This window comes from Caretta caretta, chromosome 1 (genome assembly GCF_965140235.1).
Source record: "Caretta caretta isolate rCarCar2 chromosome 1, rCarCar1.hap1, whole genome shotgun sequence".
In the NCBI taxonomy this organism is placed as follows: Eukaryota; Metazoa; Chordata; order Testudines; family Cheloniidae; genus Caretta; species Caretta caretta.
Genome location: NC_134206.1, coordinates 11,579,473 through 11,597,422, shown reverse-complemented (window position 1 = coordinate 11,597,422; position 17,950 = coordinate 11,579,473). Strand labels below are relative to the sequence as shown.

Genomic DNA, 17,950 nt, shown 5'->3' with positions numbered 1-17,950 from the left:
CTGGCTCGATAGAATTTAAAGCTCATCTATTCAGGAGATAGAACTTTCTCAGGCGTTGGTCCGGGACTGTGAGATGAACTCCCCCAGGATCTAAGAGTGATCGCAAACCTCACCACCTTCTGCTCCCAGTGCAAGATGCACTTCTTCCACTTGCCTTCTCTGACATGAACACAGAGCATCATGGACATTGCAAAAAATGCTCCCATAACACCCCCAAACAAAACACTGCACTGCACACACAATTCTCCCAATGGGGAGAGGTTGAGAGAGAGAGAGAGAACGAGTCACACGTGACACATGTCGGTCACATCACTTAATGCACGACTGGAAGGCGCTCAGACACTACAGAGATCAGGGAGGGATATGCATCTAGATAGAACAGAATAGAAATCGAATAGTAACCAAGATCAGAATCTGCCCACTGAGTGTGAAGATATGAAGACTGTATTAGGACCAGATTTTAGCTATCCTGCTTATGCTTAGTATTTTCCTTCCACAAGCAGTCACCATTGATTTCTATGGGACTACTCGTGAAGTAAGGTGCCACTCAGCGTGAGTAAGGATGGCAGGTCTTGGATGGCAGGACTTTTCACCTGGGAAGATGAAGGGCCCTCCAAAAACTTCTGACCACACCCTGACTAAATAATTCCTTCCTAAAAGATACAAAAGATCCACCCTGCTACCAGTGCAAGATTTCTCCCTACTGTCCGTTTTCTAGTGCCTCGTCCATCTAATTGTAAACATCCAAAGTTAAGACCAGCAGAGGGGATGGCTTGGAATCATCCATTGGAGTTCACCACAGAGACCTTGCTGGGCTAGAAGCATTACTGTGGAGATGGAAGCACTTGGAAGAGGAGGCTTGGCCGTACACCAACACCTTTGCAGCATGGCTCCTGTGTGCTTAGAAATCCACTGAAGCCATTACATTACCAAGCTAAAGAGCAGATTTCATCCAGGAGCAAGTTACTGAAGCCCAGAGCAGCACTGCATGCCTTAGTAAGTTACATTGCTACCCAGGGTTTGCCTTACAGCCGTGAGGTTGGGACCATTTGTAGCAGAAAACCCTGCAAGAGGCTGTATCTTGTGCTTTCAAGGCAGATTCTGTAGTGAACTACTGTGATTCTCCTCAACTGGTGACCCCAGTGTTGTGGGTGTTATGACCCACTGTCATTATGAGACATTGGCTGTGAGCAGACTCCTGTCATCAGAGATAGTCTTAGCTACTTTGTGTAATCTCTGTTTAGCTGCTGAAGAGCAAATCATTGGTAGTGGATCATCTTGTTTTTCAGTTTGCAAACATTGCCAATGGGCATTTGATGAATATTTTTCTTCCCAGAAAGCCTGAAAGCCTGGGAGCAGACTCAGACAGGGACTTGGCTCGACTCTGGTAGCCTTCTGCCACAGTGTCTTACCCTGTCTTTGCAACAGATAGTGTTAATGGCCTGTTGAAAACCGTGTCCCAACTCCTGTTTGCTTTTTGAACTCTACTAGACTGGCGAGCGCACAGTTTGTCCATTGTAAGGCCCAAAGATGGATGTCTAATGTGTGATGATTCCAGGGCTCAAGATGCCAGTAAGCTGAGTGTCTGAGGATAGATTGAGTGGCTTCTTCTCATCTTTCCCGTTTCTCCGGGAGTAGAACATAAAACTGCCGAGCAATGGCCACTCTAAACTTGGAAGGCGTGTGGTAACATTCCAAGCATCAATAACCTCTCTCTGCATGTCCCAAAGCCATAAAAAGGAGAGTTCTGTACAGAGATTGCTTTCATTCCATTTATTATATAAAGATATTAAAGGGGGCCAGATGGCTTATGGGGTTGTAATTGGGTGTGGAGCCTTTCAACTCCAGATCAAGTTCAGCATGAGAGCGTCCAGAAGTCGTTACTACCTGAAGGTTCTTGGGAAGACTACGTGGAATGAGTTATTGGTCTCAGACCAATTCCTAATGGATGGGTCTCCTCATCACAATGGACACTGGCTCCCTTGTTGGAAGTCTCTGTGGAGGAGCCAAGGATTGAATGAGCCCTGGACAGTGGGGATGGTAAACTAGTGCTAGTACGGCCCGGGGCTTAGTCTTCAGGACTGACAATTTCACATCGATCAACTGCAGTGAAGTCACGCAAAAATTCATTTGAAAAAATAGGAGGGCTTGATTTGTTGTCGTCTTGCACCATGTGTAGTCATTTACCCCTGCGCCAACAGGGCCAAGTCCTCGGTCCTCACTAAGGTGCTTTACACTTCAGCTGACATACTCAACATGAATAAGGATGGCCAAATCTGGCACATAGAGATAGACAGATAGACACGAGTTATACAAATTATATAATTGATGGGGCTGGTTCTTCTCATATTTACACCAATTGTATACCAACATAACTCCTGTTTGATGCCCTTGCTGAAGAGAGGAGAACCAGACCCAAAAGTTTTGTATATATTTGTATGTGTGAAATATAAACAGATGGAGAGGGATGCTTCCGTCAACAATTATATATCACTGCAGCTTTCGGTTTTACTGTCTCATCTGCTTTATGTGACACCGCTGATCAAGAACTCCCAGGTTTGTATGTACTTGCTGGATGCGTTGGATTGCTTTGCTCTGGTTCTCTGTTTATTCAGTGTCTTGGACACTAAGGGGAAAATAAAATGATCACAATGAAGCCAGCCACCAGTAGGATTGTGATTGGTCGTGTCTAATTTTGCCAGTTGCTGAAACAGCTGCACGAACAGCTGGTCTAACTAACCTCTTTGAAAACTGCACCAAGTGCATGGTCTTTGGCATAAATTCTTTTATTTATGGCATTTGCCTCTCTTCCACTTGGCCCATACATACGCAGCTCTAAGCAGCGACCTGACATTCTCAAGGGTAAATAAGGAAACAGTCATCCGTGACCTAAAAACAAGCAAGGGCCAAATTCCAGCAGCACTGAAGTCAGTGGAGATAGTCTGGATTTACACCCCTGACCCAAGAGCAGCATTTGGCTCAAGCCTGTCTTTGTTGAGTGGAGTCCCAGGATATTAGAGAGATAAGGTAATATCTTTTATTGGACCAACTTCTGTTTTAGGTTGGTGTAGTTAGGTCGATGCAGTGTCAGTGTAGACACTGTGTTGACTGTTCTGGCTGTTAGTCCCTGGCACTTGACAGCCAGAGCCCCGCCATCTGGGGCTGACAGTCGGAGCTGGACAGTGGGGCTCCAGCTCCAGGGTAGCAGCCCGGTGGGGCTCCAGCTGTCAGCCCTGGGCGGTGGGGCTTTGGCTGTCAGTGCCCCGCCATGCTCCACACTGACATCCGGGGCATGTGGGTCGCGCACCGCCGACAGAAGGAGCTAGTGTGGACATGCGAAACCAATTTAATTACTGCGGGGGCCGTATATCGACGTAACAAAGTCAACTTAGTTTTGTAGTATAGACGTGCCGAGTGGTTCAGTTTGGATCCATTGATTCACAAGACTTGCTTCCTTCTTATTTCCATTCACCTACACACAACACCCTTGTCTTTTCTCACCTGGCAGTGGAAGAAGCTGTCAAAGGATCTAGAGACGTTCACAGTTAGTTTAATTATCCTCAGTTGGGATACTATAGGTACAATGAAAAATATCCCTGACCCAATGCAAGGGGGAGAGGTCCCTGATATCTATGGGGTCTGGATGGTATAAAAGCCTCATACCAGCTCTCTCTGATTTCTAACTTGCGTTCTGCATAATGGACCAAATTCAGCCATGGGGCAAATGAATGAAACTCCATTGTCTGCAGTGGAATTGTGCTTGCTTACACCCAGGCTGAAGTTAGCCCATTATTCAGACTTATCCATAGAGCGCTGATCTTTTCCAGGCACCTCCCTACCAATAATAAATATTAGTGAGTCTAAACCACAAAATCCATCTCTGGATCCAGATTACAGATTGTTGGGAGCGCTTAGTTCTGCGGGTTTGGATTGACCCAATACAGAGATAGAGCAGAGCTGTAAAATTTGGATCCGGATCTGGGCTCAGATTCCAAACTCCATTTCCCATCTGGTTTCCCCACAAATCTGGGGGTGAATGGATATGGAATGAGAACTTGGCCTGCTATGATGCTGGTTAAACATGGCTGTCACTAGCAGGAGTCTAGCCTGGTTTCCCTAGTCAACTGGGCACAGACTGATTTGGGCACAGACTCATAAATATGAGACTCAGTTTTCCCCTGAGAATCATGCTAATCAAACCAGGCTATAATCAATTCCCTTCTTAATCCATAATGCAGTTTTCATAGCATAGTGCTCAAGCCCAAGATCTGACCACACTCATCAAAAATATGCTGGGACACTGCTAGAGAAATCTGTTTATACAGTCGCACGGTGGCAATTGTTGTTTGGCACTGTTCACACACTGTGGAAGATCAACACTGTCCCTGCCCCAAAGAGTTTACCATCTCAGTGTGGGCTGTGCCCTACCACGCACACTCATTTGAGCATGTGCTATATAATACAATGCAACACTGCTTGATTCTGGTCCTGTCTGGTGGCTGGGGACTGGTCATGATTTCTTTCCCTAGTGGACAAAGACTGCAGAGCCTGATCCTTAGGTGGTGTCAATCAGTGAAGCTCCATTGAAGTCAATAGTGTGCTATCAGTTTACACCAGCTGAGGATCTGGCCCAGGGCCGGTGCAAGGATATTTTGCGCCCTAGGCGAAACTTCCACCTTGCGCCCCCCCCTCCCTTTCCCCTCCCTCTGGAGCATCGCTTATTATAAACTTTCAAAAATGAATACCGCATAATGGGGCATTGTTCATTAGAATTAATACACGTTTGGCTTGAAAAGTTATTCATTTCATTATTTAGTCTTCATATTTAACGAAAATAAATGAATAACCGGACAGTGTTGACATTGTTATCGTTTTCGCTTTGCACAACATAGCTACACACGCGTATTCGCACGCGATAAACATGTACACTCAAGTACTGAACATACCCACACAACGGACACACAGTATCAGCGAAATGACGCAGCAGCACTTGCCAGAGTCTTAGATCTGAAACAACTCAACAAAACTAGTTAACCTCAGTCAACAATCGCCGAAAACGAGTCAGCTTAGCACTATAAACAGCCTGTCAGAACGGGGGACGTCCTTGCCACTTTGTACCCTGGTGAAGCAGTACGCTTGTGCCCGTGACGCAGTGCTGGCATAGGCCATAGCTGTAATGTACGAGAGAACGGCAGGTTAAAATGCAAGTTCAGCGACGTTTCTCTTTTCTTCATTTATTCGTTTTCCAGCAAGAGCGTAAAAAAACATTGGGGGGCACCGCTTTTTGGCACCCCCAAATCTTGGCGCCCTAGGCGGCCGCCTAGTTCGCTTAGTGGTTACACTGGGCCTGATCTGGCCCAAGGACTGTACATTTAGAGACAAAGCTGGGGAAGGGTGCTCCAATATGACAGTTTCAGATACTTAGCTCTTCTATAGCACTTTTAACCACTAGATCTCAAAATGCTTCACAAAGGAGGTCAGTATCATTAGCCCCATTTTACAGATGGGGAAACTGAGGCACAGAGTGGCAAGCAACTTGCCCAAGGTCATCCAGCAGGCCAGTGGCAGAGCTGGGAATAGAATGCTGGTCTACTAAACTATGTAGATTGAAGCTGGAATGGAGTAATTGCAAATTATACAACAGCTGCCCTTATTGCTATAGCAAATTGAGGGCCCTATCAATCCAACCATTTTTAAGAACTGCCCACTGAAATCAAATAGTGAAATCTGCTTAAAAATCAATGGCACAATTTGGCCCCTGGCTACTAAACACTAAGGGTCACTGTACTTGTCCGGACATAGTTAATGCAGATGATGCATCAGGTTGTTTTTTGTGCTTTCTAGGAAGGCCAGATTTACTGCGGCTTGGTGACCTGCCCTGATCTGTTGTGCTCCTCTCCTCTAACTGTGCCAGACTCCTGCTGCCAAGTCTGCCAAGGTAACATGGGAACCAGTCCCTGCTACTAAGTGAGGTCTGCTGTCAGGTCAGTGGATGGGAATCACAGCCCTGGCCGTTAGCCAGGAGGGGGAATGTCGCACTTATTAAATATGACTTTGAAGATCCATGCTGTAAATTGCACAAATCTCTGCCTCCGGGTCACCAGCAATGGTAAGAGAGTCTGACACATGCAAAGCCTCTTGGGCCAAATTCTTCTCTGTTCCAGCAGTGCCCCTCTGCTGTGTCTTTGTGTGGAGTGTAAGTAGGATCAGTGTCATGGCCTGAGTCGAACTCCTTGTTCAACTGGCGCTGTTATATTATGTTAGTGACATGAAACCCTCATGGAAGTTCATTTGTCAGGCTCGGGAGAGGCTGCTTTGCTGGTGGAAATCAGACTGGGTATCACTATTATTGTCATCGCTCGGATAAACTGGTGAAAATGCCACAGTGGCATAGTCATTCTCAGGGGATAAAGACACCCTGAGGTTATTAAGAACCTCAGTGGCATTTTATGCTTGATTCTCTAGCTCTAAGAAAAGGAGTACTTGTGGCACCTTAGAGACTAACCAATTTATTTGAGCATGAGCTTTCGTGAGCTACAGCTCACTTCATCTAGCTCTAGTGACTTTACTGTCGTTCATCGAGATTTACACCAGGGTGAGTGGGAAGACAATCAAGCCCCGTGTTTATATGTAAAATTCAGAGCAGGGAGTCAGACCAGCAGTTTCACATCACACTGTTGCTGTCTACTAAAATGATAAACAGTTAGAGGCCCAAATTTTGCTATGTTACACCAGGGTAAATCTGGAGTAACTCCACAGAAGTCCGTGGAGTTCCTCCATATTTAGAGCAGTCTAACTGAGAGCTGAAATTGGCAGACGTGTTGCCAGCAGCCACCAGAAATGGTGTGAGACAAACAGGGTTTTAGACAGAGTGCCACCGTCCCCTTTTCATGTGTAATTATTGGGGTTACTCTGTACCCCAAACTCTTAAGGAGCCAGTAGCGTTCCCAGTGTACCATGTCCTGGCGGCAAGCACTATAGGTGCTTCAGCTAGGCTGTGTAGGCATTAGCCCTGGGGGTCTCCATAACCACTCAGCCACACGGCTCAGGGAAAGGTTTCTGATAGATGGGGCTGGCAGGGAGAAGGCTGTAAATACCCTAGGTGCAGAGGTTTAAAGGTACTGTTCAAAGTGAGCAATAATGGCTCCTGTTTGCGTCCCTGGGGCAGTCCAATTGAGTGAGGGTCAGGGCTTTTCAGGCCTAGTGCTCAGGGAGCCCCTTCCCATCCAGTCTCTATTCAAGCCAATAAGCATTGTGGGTTTCCAAGCCAGGCTCTGTTAGTCTCTCACTGGGGCCCCTTTGCAGTGGTTCCATGCCCATCTGCTGCTGCTCCCCCATAAGTCTCACCCAGACCTGTACCCAGCTGTGATGTCTAGCAGTCACAGCCTGTTCTGTATGTGGCTCTGTCCACAGTTCCTGGGGTCTCTCTCCAGCTCCCTGCTGCCACGCAGCTCCCACCCACAGACAGCCTGGCCACTTCGTGCTTCAGGACCTTTCCCGTCCCTGGCCAAGGGTAGGCAAGTGCTATGGGGATGGGGCTAATGGGAACATAGTCCCTTCTTAGCCAGGAGGAAGGGGATGTACAGTGGGGAGGGAGCTGCAGTCCCCTGCTTTGCAGATCCATCACAAGTGCTTTACTGCACTCCAGTGAGGTTTTGACTAAGGTGACTGTATTTACAGAATCAAAAACCTCTGGGACACTTTAGGGGCAACATTTTCTAAGGTGGTGGAATGCTCGCTATAGCAATACGTTTGGAACCGACTTTCATAGCTAGAAAGAAAAAAAACTACAAAAGTTTGGACTGATGAAATGAAAGAACCAGGACATTTCAGGAGTTCCTGAAACACAAGGACTGTCCCCAAAACCAGGATATATGGAGACTTTAGTGGAAACTAATATGCCATCCCATTGATGCTCACATTGTATCTGTGCCCTGCGGCCTCCTTTAGTGACTAGAGTGTCGTTCTCGTTTTGGGAGTCTCCTACACCAGAAGCCAGGTACTTGCTGAGAGTAATTCCCATCTTAACCTTCTGCGTTTCCTGTTGTAACTTTGTGTTTTACAGACGGTTCCTATGAGAAGTCAATGGAAGAGGAGCCCCTGCAGTTAAACAGAGGTGTTGTACGTGATGTTTACATTTTAACAATCCAAGTGTCCCTTCTAAAATAAACCACATCGCCAATTCATGGAAATCCATGTTTCTGCAACACTTGCCCTTTAAGCTGTTCTTCTACCAAAACCCAAACCAAACCCCCAACAGTAACAACAACATTCACCCCAGGCAGAGACTTTATCCCAAAAAGGGAGACGTGTCAGAGACTCCATGAAATCCACTAGAGACTCCATGATGCTATTTATTTTACATGGAAGTTGCTCGGATACTGTGGAGATGGGTGGTAGGATACAATCCTGGAACCAACAGTGACCTTCACTCATCAGAAACGTCTGGAAGCCCTTTCTGAATGCAAAGGAGCATAGAGATGATGGCCCAGTTTTAGCTCTGCTCACCACTCCAGACCAATGGTCCATCTAGCTCTGTATCCTGTCTTCTGACCGTGGCCAGTGCCAGATGCTTTAGAGGGAATGAACAGAACAGGGCAATTATCGAGTGATCCATCCTCTATCGTCCACTCCCAACTTTTGGCTGTCAAAGGTTTAGGCTACCAAAGGTGTAGGGACACCCAGAGCATGGGGTTGTGTCCCTGCCCATCTTGGCTAATAGCTATCAATGGACCCATCCTCCAGGAACTTGTCAAATTCTTTTTTTAACCCAGTTATACTTTCAGTGTAACGTGGGAGCGGAGAGGTGTAAGTAGTTGCACACTTGGTTACTGGTAGGGCTGGGAATAGAAGCCAGGTCTCCTGACTCCCAGTTAAGTGCCTTACTCACTTTAAAGCGCTGCTGGCCACTGGCATAGTCACCGTAGCTCTGAGCAGGTTTAAATGATATGGTGGTTTAAATGCCAGAGGCAGTCGGAGCCTTGTCTACCTTGGTGCTGCCCCTGTTTTCAGTGGCACCAGGGTTAGCTGCAGAAAACAGCCAAGGGCAAACACAATCTAGTTCCCGGGCAGTGGCAGTAATTGCTTTTGCTCAGAATACTGGTGTCTCCCCTTTCCTTCGTATACATGTAGCCCATTCCCCAGCAGCATGGCAGCCAGAGCCTGAGCGGGATGGGAGCATGTTTTCCTGCTGCCTCGCTGGCTAGTCTTTGTAGCCACACTACTAGGGAGGAAAAAGTGAGCTCCTGGTTCCTTTAGGTTGATTCATGACTACGTTTCGAGTTGGATGACCAATGCCAGGTTTGCAGCATTCGGTCACTTATGGCTTCTTGTCCTTACTCTTTCCAAAGCCCTGTGGATGAAATGCCAGGACCACACCTCTCCAATCTATAAAACTCCAGAAATAGCCACAAGGAAATCCTTTGTGCTATGTGTCTTGTCCCATTTTTCTCTGGAATCCCAAAGCCAGGAGCAAGGTATTCCCATGCAGTGCAGGATTACCAGTCTTGAGAGAACATTGACTTTTCTGCTGGCCTACGGCCTATATTGACCTCGGGGCTAGGTGTGTGTGTGTGTGTTCCGGGATAAACATGGAATATGACCCATTGTCTAGGTTTAGAAGCCAAGAGTAGCTTTGCTAATGTCAGACATGGTATTTGACTTGACAGGTCCTGTGGGAGTGGGACTGAGTGGCAGGAATCGAGGAAGGGTAGCAAATTTCAACTCTACCATTATTGAGAGTGTTACGGTCGCACTTAGAGGCCCCACCGAAGATCAGGGCCTTATTGTCCTGGGCGCTGTACGCACATAGTAAGAGAGAGTCCCTGCGCCAGAAAGCCTGCAATCAAAACAGATAAGACAGAAGGGGAAACAGAGGCACGGAGAAGTGAAATGATTTGCCCATGGCCACCCAGTGGCAGAGCCAGGAATAGCACCCAGGTCCCCTGATTTCTATCCATCTCAATGCACTCTCCGCTAGACTCTTTAGAGGCTAAGCATTTCCCCTTCACAGCCAATGTGCGCGTGACTTGGAGCTAAACTTTCCCATAAAGCGCCGCAGACAAAGCAGCCGAACTGCCTGGTCCTCAGTAGTATCCTTGTTTCCGGCCTTTCACAGAGACATTCTCAAGACCAGTGCTTGGGGGATCCGGTGAGCAAGAGATTGCTTGGCGAGACTGCTTCCGCTGTGATCAGTTCCTCGCTGGAGTTCATTCCCAGGGGCTTCAAGCCAAAAGGAGGCGGAGGTGGCACCACCGTCAAATTCATCTTGAAAGAAAAGCACAAGAAAGGTGACGGGCTGTTCGTTCCTGGGGGCGAGGTTTCTGTGTGTTCCCTGGGAAGAGGGCATGTGACCTCAGCTGGCTTCCGGAGCGCAGCAGAATCCAGTTAATTGGCAGCCACATAAATGGCAGACTGGGTGGTGTAGGGTGAGGGTGTCACGTCTGCCCAGGACGAGTCAGATTAAATGCCATGCCTGGGTGGTGAGCCCATCACATCTCTCATAAGGGGTCAGCTCATTACTGGTGGCCAGCTTGTGCCTCCCAGATGCATCTTCCATTCAGGGAACTACCTCTTTCCAGGCAAAAGGAGAGTTTCGGGGGAGGGTTAGCTTCTGTGGCCTCCTAGGACAGGGATCCTTTCAGTGGGGACGAACCGGTATGGGGCACAAGGTCCCTCCAGTCTCCCTAGAAAACCTGCAGAAACATTTACACAGCCTGGGCTGGGACTGTAGTAACTTTTCTGTGGAACTGCCCCTCGCGTTAGTGGCAGAAGTGGGCTAGTTCCTGTCAGCACAGCCCTGCTTGGGCATCCTTCTCCAGGGGAATCTCTGGGGACACTAGAAAGTGGGGTGAGGGAGTGAGACAACCCTTGCGGCCTCCTGGAACTGTGTGGGAAAACACGGGTAACTTGGTGGTGTTTTCCTTCTCCAGCTCCCTCCTGGGTATTTGTCTCTAGGAGAGGACATTCTGGCCCTTGGATGGGAGACCGCCAAGGAAGAGTCAGAGTCCACAGCAACTTGTGTGGCAATTCAGTAGGTAAAAAGAAAAGGAGGACTTGTGGCACCTTAGAGACTAACCAATTTATTTGAGCATAAGCTTTCGTGAGCTACAGCTCACTTCATTGGTTAGTCTCTAAAGTGCCACAAGTACTCCTTTTCTTTTTGCGAATACAGACTGACACGGCTGTTACTGTGAAGTCAGTAGGTGGCGCTCTTCCCTCGGAGTAGTGCTGAACGGATGCATGTTATTAAGGAGCCCAGCATTCTTCTTTCAGATACAGTCCTGACAACTCATGCTCATTAAAGATCTCAATGCACCTGGCCAAATTCCAACTCTTGTAGCTACATTCTGCTGCTTAAATCCCCCTTGCAGTTTCAATGGGCTCTCATTTTCATACTCACCTTCTGTCCTGAAGTATTCTGTGATATTGCTGCTGCCGTGTTGTGCCCCAGAGGGGGATGCATTGCAGTGGTGGGTGTTGCAATTCCTTTGACATAGTTTGCCTGTTAGTTTGGTAGTTTTGCAAAGTGCTTTGAGATCCATTAGGACGAAAGGCACCGTACAGAGGTACAATATGATTATTATTATTTATTGTTCCCCTTCTCTCTTTCTCTTTCAGCTTGCGTTTACAATGGGAAGACCTACTCCCATGGAGAAGTGTGGCATCCTGTCTTCCGACTGTATGGAGTCCTACCATGCATCCTATGTACCTGCACGGATGGGGTCCAGGACTGCCAGAAGGTTACATGTCCCAAGGAATATCCTTGTGAATATCCTGAGAAAGTAGAAGGGAAATGTTGTAAAGTATGTCCAGGTACGTGGGAGAACAGATAGACTATCCTCCCCAGCATTTGCTGCTCTCTCCTGGTGTTTTGACTTCATTTATTACTGGCTTCTCTTTCCTTTGGCTAGTTTTAATGCCCCGATCCTACCTATGCACTTGCCGAACTTTAAACAAGAGTAATCATGTGACTTCAGTGGAATAAGCACACGTATGTGTTAACAAAATTAGGGCCTTACTACGTACATGAACACATGGACTTTTGTGTCTCCTGATTGGCTTCTGGTCTTTTTGTGAAAGCTTTCTGGCTTGAATCATAGGGATTAGAGATGAAAAAGAACTGAGGCCACCTGATCCGCCCTCCCCCCCCTTCGAATGAAGGAGAGTTTCCTAAGTTATGTCCCTCTGTACTTCATTTAGCTTTACAAGTTTAAGCAAGGGAACTTTTCCCACTTCTGTAGGAGTCTACTTGGAACCAAGGAGCAGGAATTGCTGAGTGAAGTTGTATGTGCTGTGTTCTACAGGAAGTCAGATTAGATGATCACAGTGGTCCCTTCGGACCTTGAAATCTATGAATCTCACTGCTAGGAGCTTTTCCCCAGTGAACGTTTACCGCAACTTAAATACTTTGCCGCAGCCTAAATGATTCCTCCGAGGCCCTTCCATTACTCGTAGGCTGTTATCACATCCCTCCCACTTTATCACTGGTTAGCCATGTCATATGATTTTGGTATTGACTTCGGTGAGGAGAGGTTGGGAGCTAGGGTTCGTGGGTTCTAGTCCCAGCTCCGCCACTGATTCATTGTGTTGTCTGGGGGCAAGTCACATAATTATTCTGTGCCCTAGGCGCTCCCATTTGTAAAACCACGCTGTGCCTCAAAGGACTGGTTGGGAGGCTTGCTTACTTGTTGGGCAAAAGCTCTGAACGGCACAACAGGGGTGCAATTTGCTATCACTGGAATCAGTGCAGTACAGATGGTGATGCTATGCCTCCTCTATTGGGCCATCTTGGTGAGACATACACTGACTTTAGTGGGGGTTTTGCCTGCTTTAGGACTATGGAGGCCAGTGTTGGCAATGGTGGTGGAGGAGGGCAGGCTGGGTATACCCCTGTTAGCATCATGCTAAATCCAGACAGCTAGCTGAATGCTTATGGTATGGTCATTGCAAAACACCCCTCCGCTTTTCTCTCTCTGTCAGGATGACGATGTCATTTACATCAGTGTAAATCAGGAGGAACTCCACTGCCATGGAGGGAGATACACCAGTGTAGAACTGGTGTGAGAGCAGAATCAGACCCCATATTCTCACTCCTAAAATAAACTCCCTGTGTTTATTTATAACCAGACTTTCTCTGGAGTAGTGTGAAAAGCTTACCAGCCAAAAGGGCGAGAGAACAAGGCTAAATTCAGCGGTGGGAGGGAGCTCCTCTGAGTTCCAGGAACCTCAACCAAATGCAACAAACTGGCTTCCAAATATGAAAGCGAATTCTTAATTACTGCAGAAGCCAAAAATTGACGACGCACGTTCGCTTGGGAGTGTTAAAAATTGCCCAAGGTTGTAAATATCCCTCCAGCCACCACCCTCCCAACTGACAAGGCAGACCAAATTCAGAGGTGACATGTAAGGGAGAGTGGGTGACACCTCAATAAGTAGGTGTGAGTGAATATAAACGGGGCTGATTCTGATCTCACTTATACCTGGGGCCTGATCCTGGAGCTACACTGATACTGTCATAAATATAAAGGGAAGGGTAAACTCCTTTGAAATCCCTCCTGGCCAGTGGAAAGCTCCTCTCACCTGTAAAGGGTTAAGAAGCTAAAAGGTAACCTCGCTGGCACCTGACCAAAATGACCAATGAGGAGACAAGATACTTTCAAAAGCTGGGAGGAGGGAGAGAAACAAAGGGTCTGTGTGTCTGTCTATATTCTGTCTTTGCCGGGGATAGACCAGGAATGGAGTCTTAGAACTTTTAGCAAGTAATCTAGCTAGGCATCTGTTAGATTATGATTTCTTTAAATGGCTGAGAAAAGAACTGTGCTGAATAGAATAACTATTTCTGTCTGTGTATCTTTTTTGTAACTTAAGGTTTTGCCTAGAGGGGTTCTCTATGTTTTGAATCTAATTACCCTGTAAGGTATCTACCATCCTGATTTTACAGGGGGGATTTCTTTATTTCTATTTACTTCTATTTTTATTAAAAGTCTTCTTGTAAGAAAACTGAATGCTTTTTCATTGTTCTCAGATCCAAGGGTTTGGGTCTGTGGTCACCTATGCAAATTGGTGAGGCTTTTTATCCAACATTTCCCAGGAAAGGGGGGGTGTAAGTGTTAGGAGGATTGTTCATTGTTCTTAAGATCCAAGGGTCTAGGTCTGTAGTCACCTCGGCAAATTGGTGAGGCTTTTTACCAAACCTTGTCCAGGAAGTGGGGTGCAAGGTTTTGGGAAGTATTTTGGGGGGAAAGACGTGTCCAAACAGCTCTTCCCCAGTAACCAGTATTAGTTTGGTGGTGGTAGCGGCCAATCCAAGGACAAAGGGTGGAATATTTTGTACCTTGGGGGAGTTTTGACCTAAGCTGGTAAAGATAAGCTTAGGAGGTTTTTCATGCAGGTCCCCACATCTGTACCCTAGCGTTCAGAGTGGTGGAGGAACCTTGACAGATACGCACCAGCCAAAGGTCTAGCCCCTGCTTTACTTTGGGGCCATCCCATTGGTTTAATTGAAACTATTCCTGATTGGCTGGGGAAAGTGAGCTCACAAACCGGTCCAGTGAGTCTGAACTAGTGTAAATGACCTGCCAATGGGCCAGAAGAGAGGGTGCAGCTGGAAAAGTCCCTACCAGGCAGGTGTCGGGAGGTGCCAATTCAGAATAGCTATGCCCAGGCTAGATTCCCCTCTCAGATACAACTATTTAAATCAGGAGTCACCCCACTAAAGTCAATGGAGTTACCTGTGTAAAGCCAGTGTAAGAAGCCCAGGGGAGGATCTACTTTAATATACATCTTCTGACACCTTCCTCTCATTCACTGCTCAGGACAGGAAGATTTGCTTTGTTTTCCTGGAGCCCATGCCCAAAAAGCATGAGTTGCCCCAATAATAACACTGTACAGAGCACTTAGAATCATAGACTATCAGGGTTGGAAGGGACCTCAGGAGGTCATCTAGTCCAACCCCCTGCTCAAAAGCAGAACCGATCCCCAATTAAATCATCCCAGCCCGGGCTTTGTCAAGCCTGACCTTAAAAACCTCTAAGGAAGGAGATTCCACCACCTCCCTAGGCAACGCATTCCAGTGTTTCACCACCCTCCTAGTGAAAAAGTTTTTCCTAATATCCAACCTAAACCTCCCCCACTGCAACTTGAGACCATTACTCCTTGTCCTGTCCTCTTCCACCACTGAGAATAGTCTAGAACCATCCTCTCTGGAACTACCTCTCAGGTAGTTGAAAGCAGCTATCAAATCCCCCCTCATTCTTCTCTTCTGCAGACTAAACAATCCCAGTTCCCCCAGCCTCTCCTCATAAGTCATGTGTTCCAGACCCCTAATCATTTTTGTTGCCCTTCGCTGGACTCTCTCCAATTTATCCATATCCTTCTTGTAGTGTGGGGCCCAAAACTGGACACAGTACTCCAGATGAGGCCTCACCAATGTCGAATAGAGGGGGAACGATCACATCCCTCGATCTGCTCGCTATGCCCCTACTTATACATCCCAAAATGCCATTGGCCTTCTTGGCAACAAGGGCACACTGCTGACTCATATCCAGCTTCTCGTCCACTGTCACCCCTAGGTCCTTTTCCGCAGAACTGCTGCCTAGCCATTCGGTCCCTAGTCTGTAGCTGTGCATTGGGTTCTTCCGTCCTAAGTGCTGGACCCTGCACTTATCCTTATTGAACCTCATCAGATTTCTTTTGGCCCAATCCTCCAATTTGTCTAGGTCCTTCTGTATCCTATCCCTGCCCTCCAGCGTATCTACCACTCCTCCCAGTTTAGTATCATCCGCAAATTTGCTGAGAGTGCAATCCACACCATCCTCCAGATCATTTATGAAGATATTGAACAAAACCGGCCCCAGGACCGACCCTTGGGGCACTCCACTTGATACTGGCTGCCAACTAGACATGGAGCCATTGATCACTACCCGTTGAGCCCGACAATCTAGCCAACTTTCTACCCACCTTATAGGCCATTCTTCCAGCCCATACTTCCTTAACTTGCTGACAAGAATCCTGTGGGAGACCGTGTCAAAAGCTTTGTCTTCTAGAGTCTCAGTGCCCCTCTCCCTTCCCTGGCAGGGAGGGCCAGCAGATGACCTGCAGATGGGGACTGATCAGGCCAATGTGTTACATACACCTCCAAATGAAAGGGCCAGAGCCCCAGCTAGTGTAGACCAACATAGCTTTGCTGCTTTCAACGGAGCTGTGCAGATCTACAGCAGCTGAGGATCTGACCCAAAGATTGGTAAATCATCCCCCAAATTCCAGAGTGTTCAGATCCAGGGATTGGGTTTGAGCCCTACTTTATCCCCACTAAAGTCAATGAGGGTAGGTCGATGCAGCATTTTAGAGCAAGCCTCCCAGCTTGGGTTGACAGACTTGGGTGAGTGTGGCTTGTGCTCATGTGCTAAAAACAGCGGTGTAGACAAACTGTGTAGACAGCACTTGGAAGTTGCAGCTCGGGTTCTGAAGCACACCCCCCCCGGATATACCCTAAGAGACCCTTATGGGTAGGGAGAGCGAATCAAGTTGAGCTCCACCGACAGGATCTGAGATAAGAATTTTGCTCCGTTTTGTTTTGGGCAGGTTTTCAGTTTGCTGCTATTTGACCCCTACCACTTTCTGTGTACAACACAGAGGCTGTGAATTGGAAAAATAATGGTTTTTAACAATCCACATGGCAAATAACAGAGAACTTAAAAAAAATCTACCTTCACGATTGCTAACGCTAGGGTACGTCACTATCTCAGCATTCAATAGCAATACTGTCATGGTCTCCGTCTTTCTTACAGAAAACTCAATGGTCTCCTTTTAAAACTCATCATGATATTCGGTGCTCCTTATTTTCAGATAAGTGCCTTAAGACTCAATTATACTACAGTCAGAGGTGTGATTGGAGCTTGGGTAGGCATACGCATGCTAGTTTTGCTCTAGCTAGCGTGGCTAAAATTAGCAGTGAAGACACAGGCATGGATCCTGGCATGGACTAGGCATGCGAGGACATGCTCAGGGTTCTGGGTGGGCTTGGACAGCCCACACTGAAGCCTGTGGTGTTGCGTCTTCACAGCTATCGGTACGCATGCTAACTAGATCAAAGCTAGCTCAGGTATGTCTACCTGAGCTGTAATCACACCGCTGATTGCAGTGTGGACTTGCTCTGAGTCCTAGTCTACATTCTTTGCGCCACTCTTATTGGCTACAGAGCTGCGAAATAACTAATGCTGACTTTGTTTGTGTTTAGATGCCAAAGTCAAGCCAACTGATGAAATAAATACCCCCAGATGTGCCCAGAATCTGAACAGGGTATTGGTCTACATGTTTGTGCCACCCGGTTCCGAGAGCCCACAGGAAAACCTGAGAAAAATTGCAATCGAGAAAGACTCTTCTGAAGAGGTGGAAATTTACAGCTGGAAACTGGTAAAAGGTGAATCTGGTGAATGAAACCAGCAAATAATTTTTAAGGGTTATTTGAAGGGTCATTGGCTATACCTGTTTAGTCTCCTCTCCAGCTTTGGCAGGAGAATCATGTTTTTGGCTTCTTTCAGCAATGCTCCTACCTAGGTAATCTCAGTCTGCTGATTTGGAGACATCTCCATGGTTAACATTGATTGTAGGTAGATGTGTCTAATAACCCCATTGTAAGACAGACCTGATGCACAGTAGTTGAGTAAACCAGTCTGGATAAAATCTGACCCTCCTTCAACCACTGCCCTTGAATTCACACCAAACCCAAGGTGAACTCTTTCTGACATTCAGAAGAGTTCCATTTATTCCTTTTCATTTTTGCCTGATCCGTGTCTTCTCCATCTTCCACCCCACACTGAAAGAGCAAAGATTGCAATACTGCAATAAAACACTTCTCATGGTATACTGACTCAACAGGAAACAGCAAACACTGGAAATCAACATCACACAACATGTCCAGTTCTCCAGACTCGATGGATTTGGATCC

General features: G+C 47.0%; 1 protein-coding gene across 2 annotated transcripts in view; it reads left to right on the top strand.

The window, feature by feature from the left end:
- Positions 1–17,950, top strand: part of CHRDL2 (chordin like 2) — a 65,430-nt gene that overhangs the window by 31,328 nt on the left and 16,152 nt on the right. For both annotated transcript variants that reach the window (XM_048838960.2, XM_075125875.1), the window contains exons 5-9: positions 5,845–5,938; positions 8,066–8,121; positions 10,118–10,289; positions 11,620–11,814; positions 17,240–17,422. In XM_048838960.2, coding sequence (XP_048694917.1) covers positions 5,845–5,938; positions 8,066–8,121; positions 10,118–10,289; positions 11,620–11,814; positions 17,240–17,422 — 700 coding nt within the window. The remainder of the gene's footprint in view (positions 1–5,844; positions 5,939–8,065; positions 8,122–10,117; positions 10,290–11,619; positions 11,815–17,239; positions 17,423–17,950) is intronic.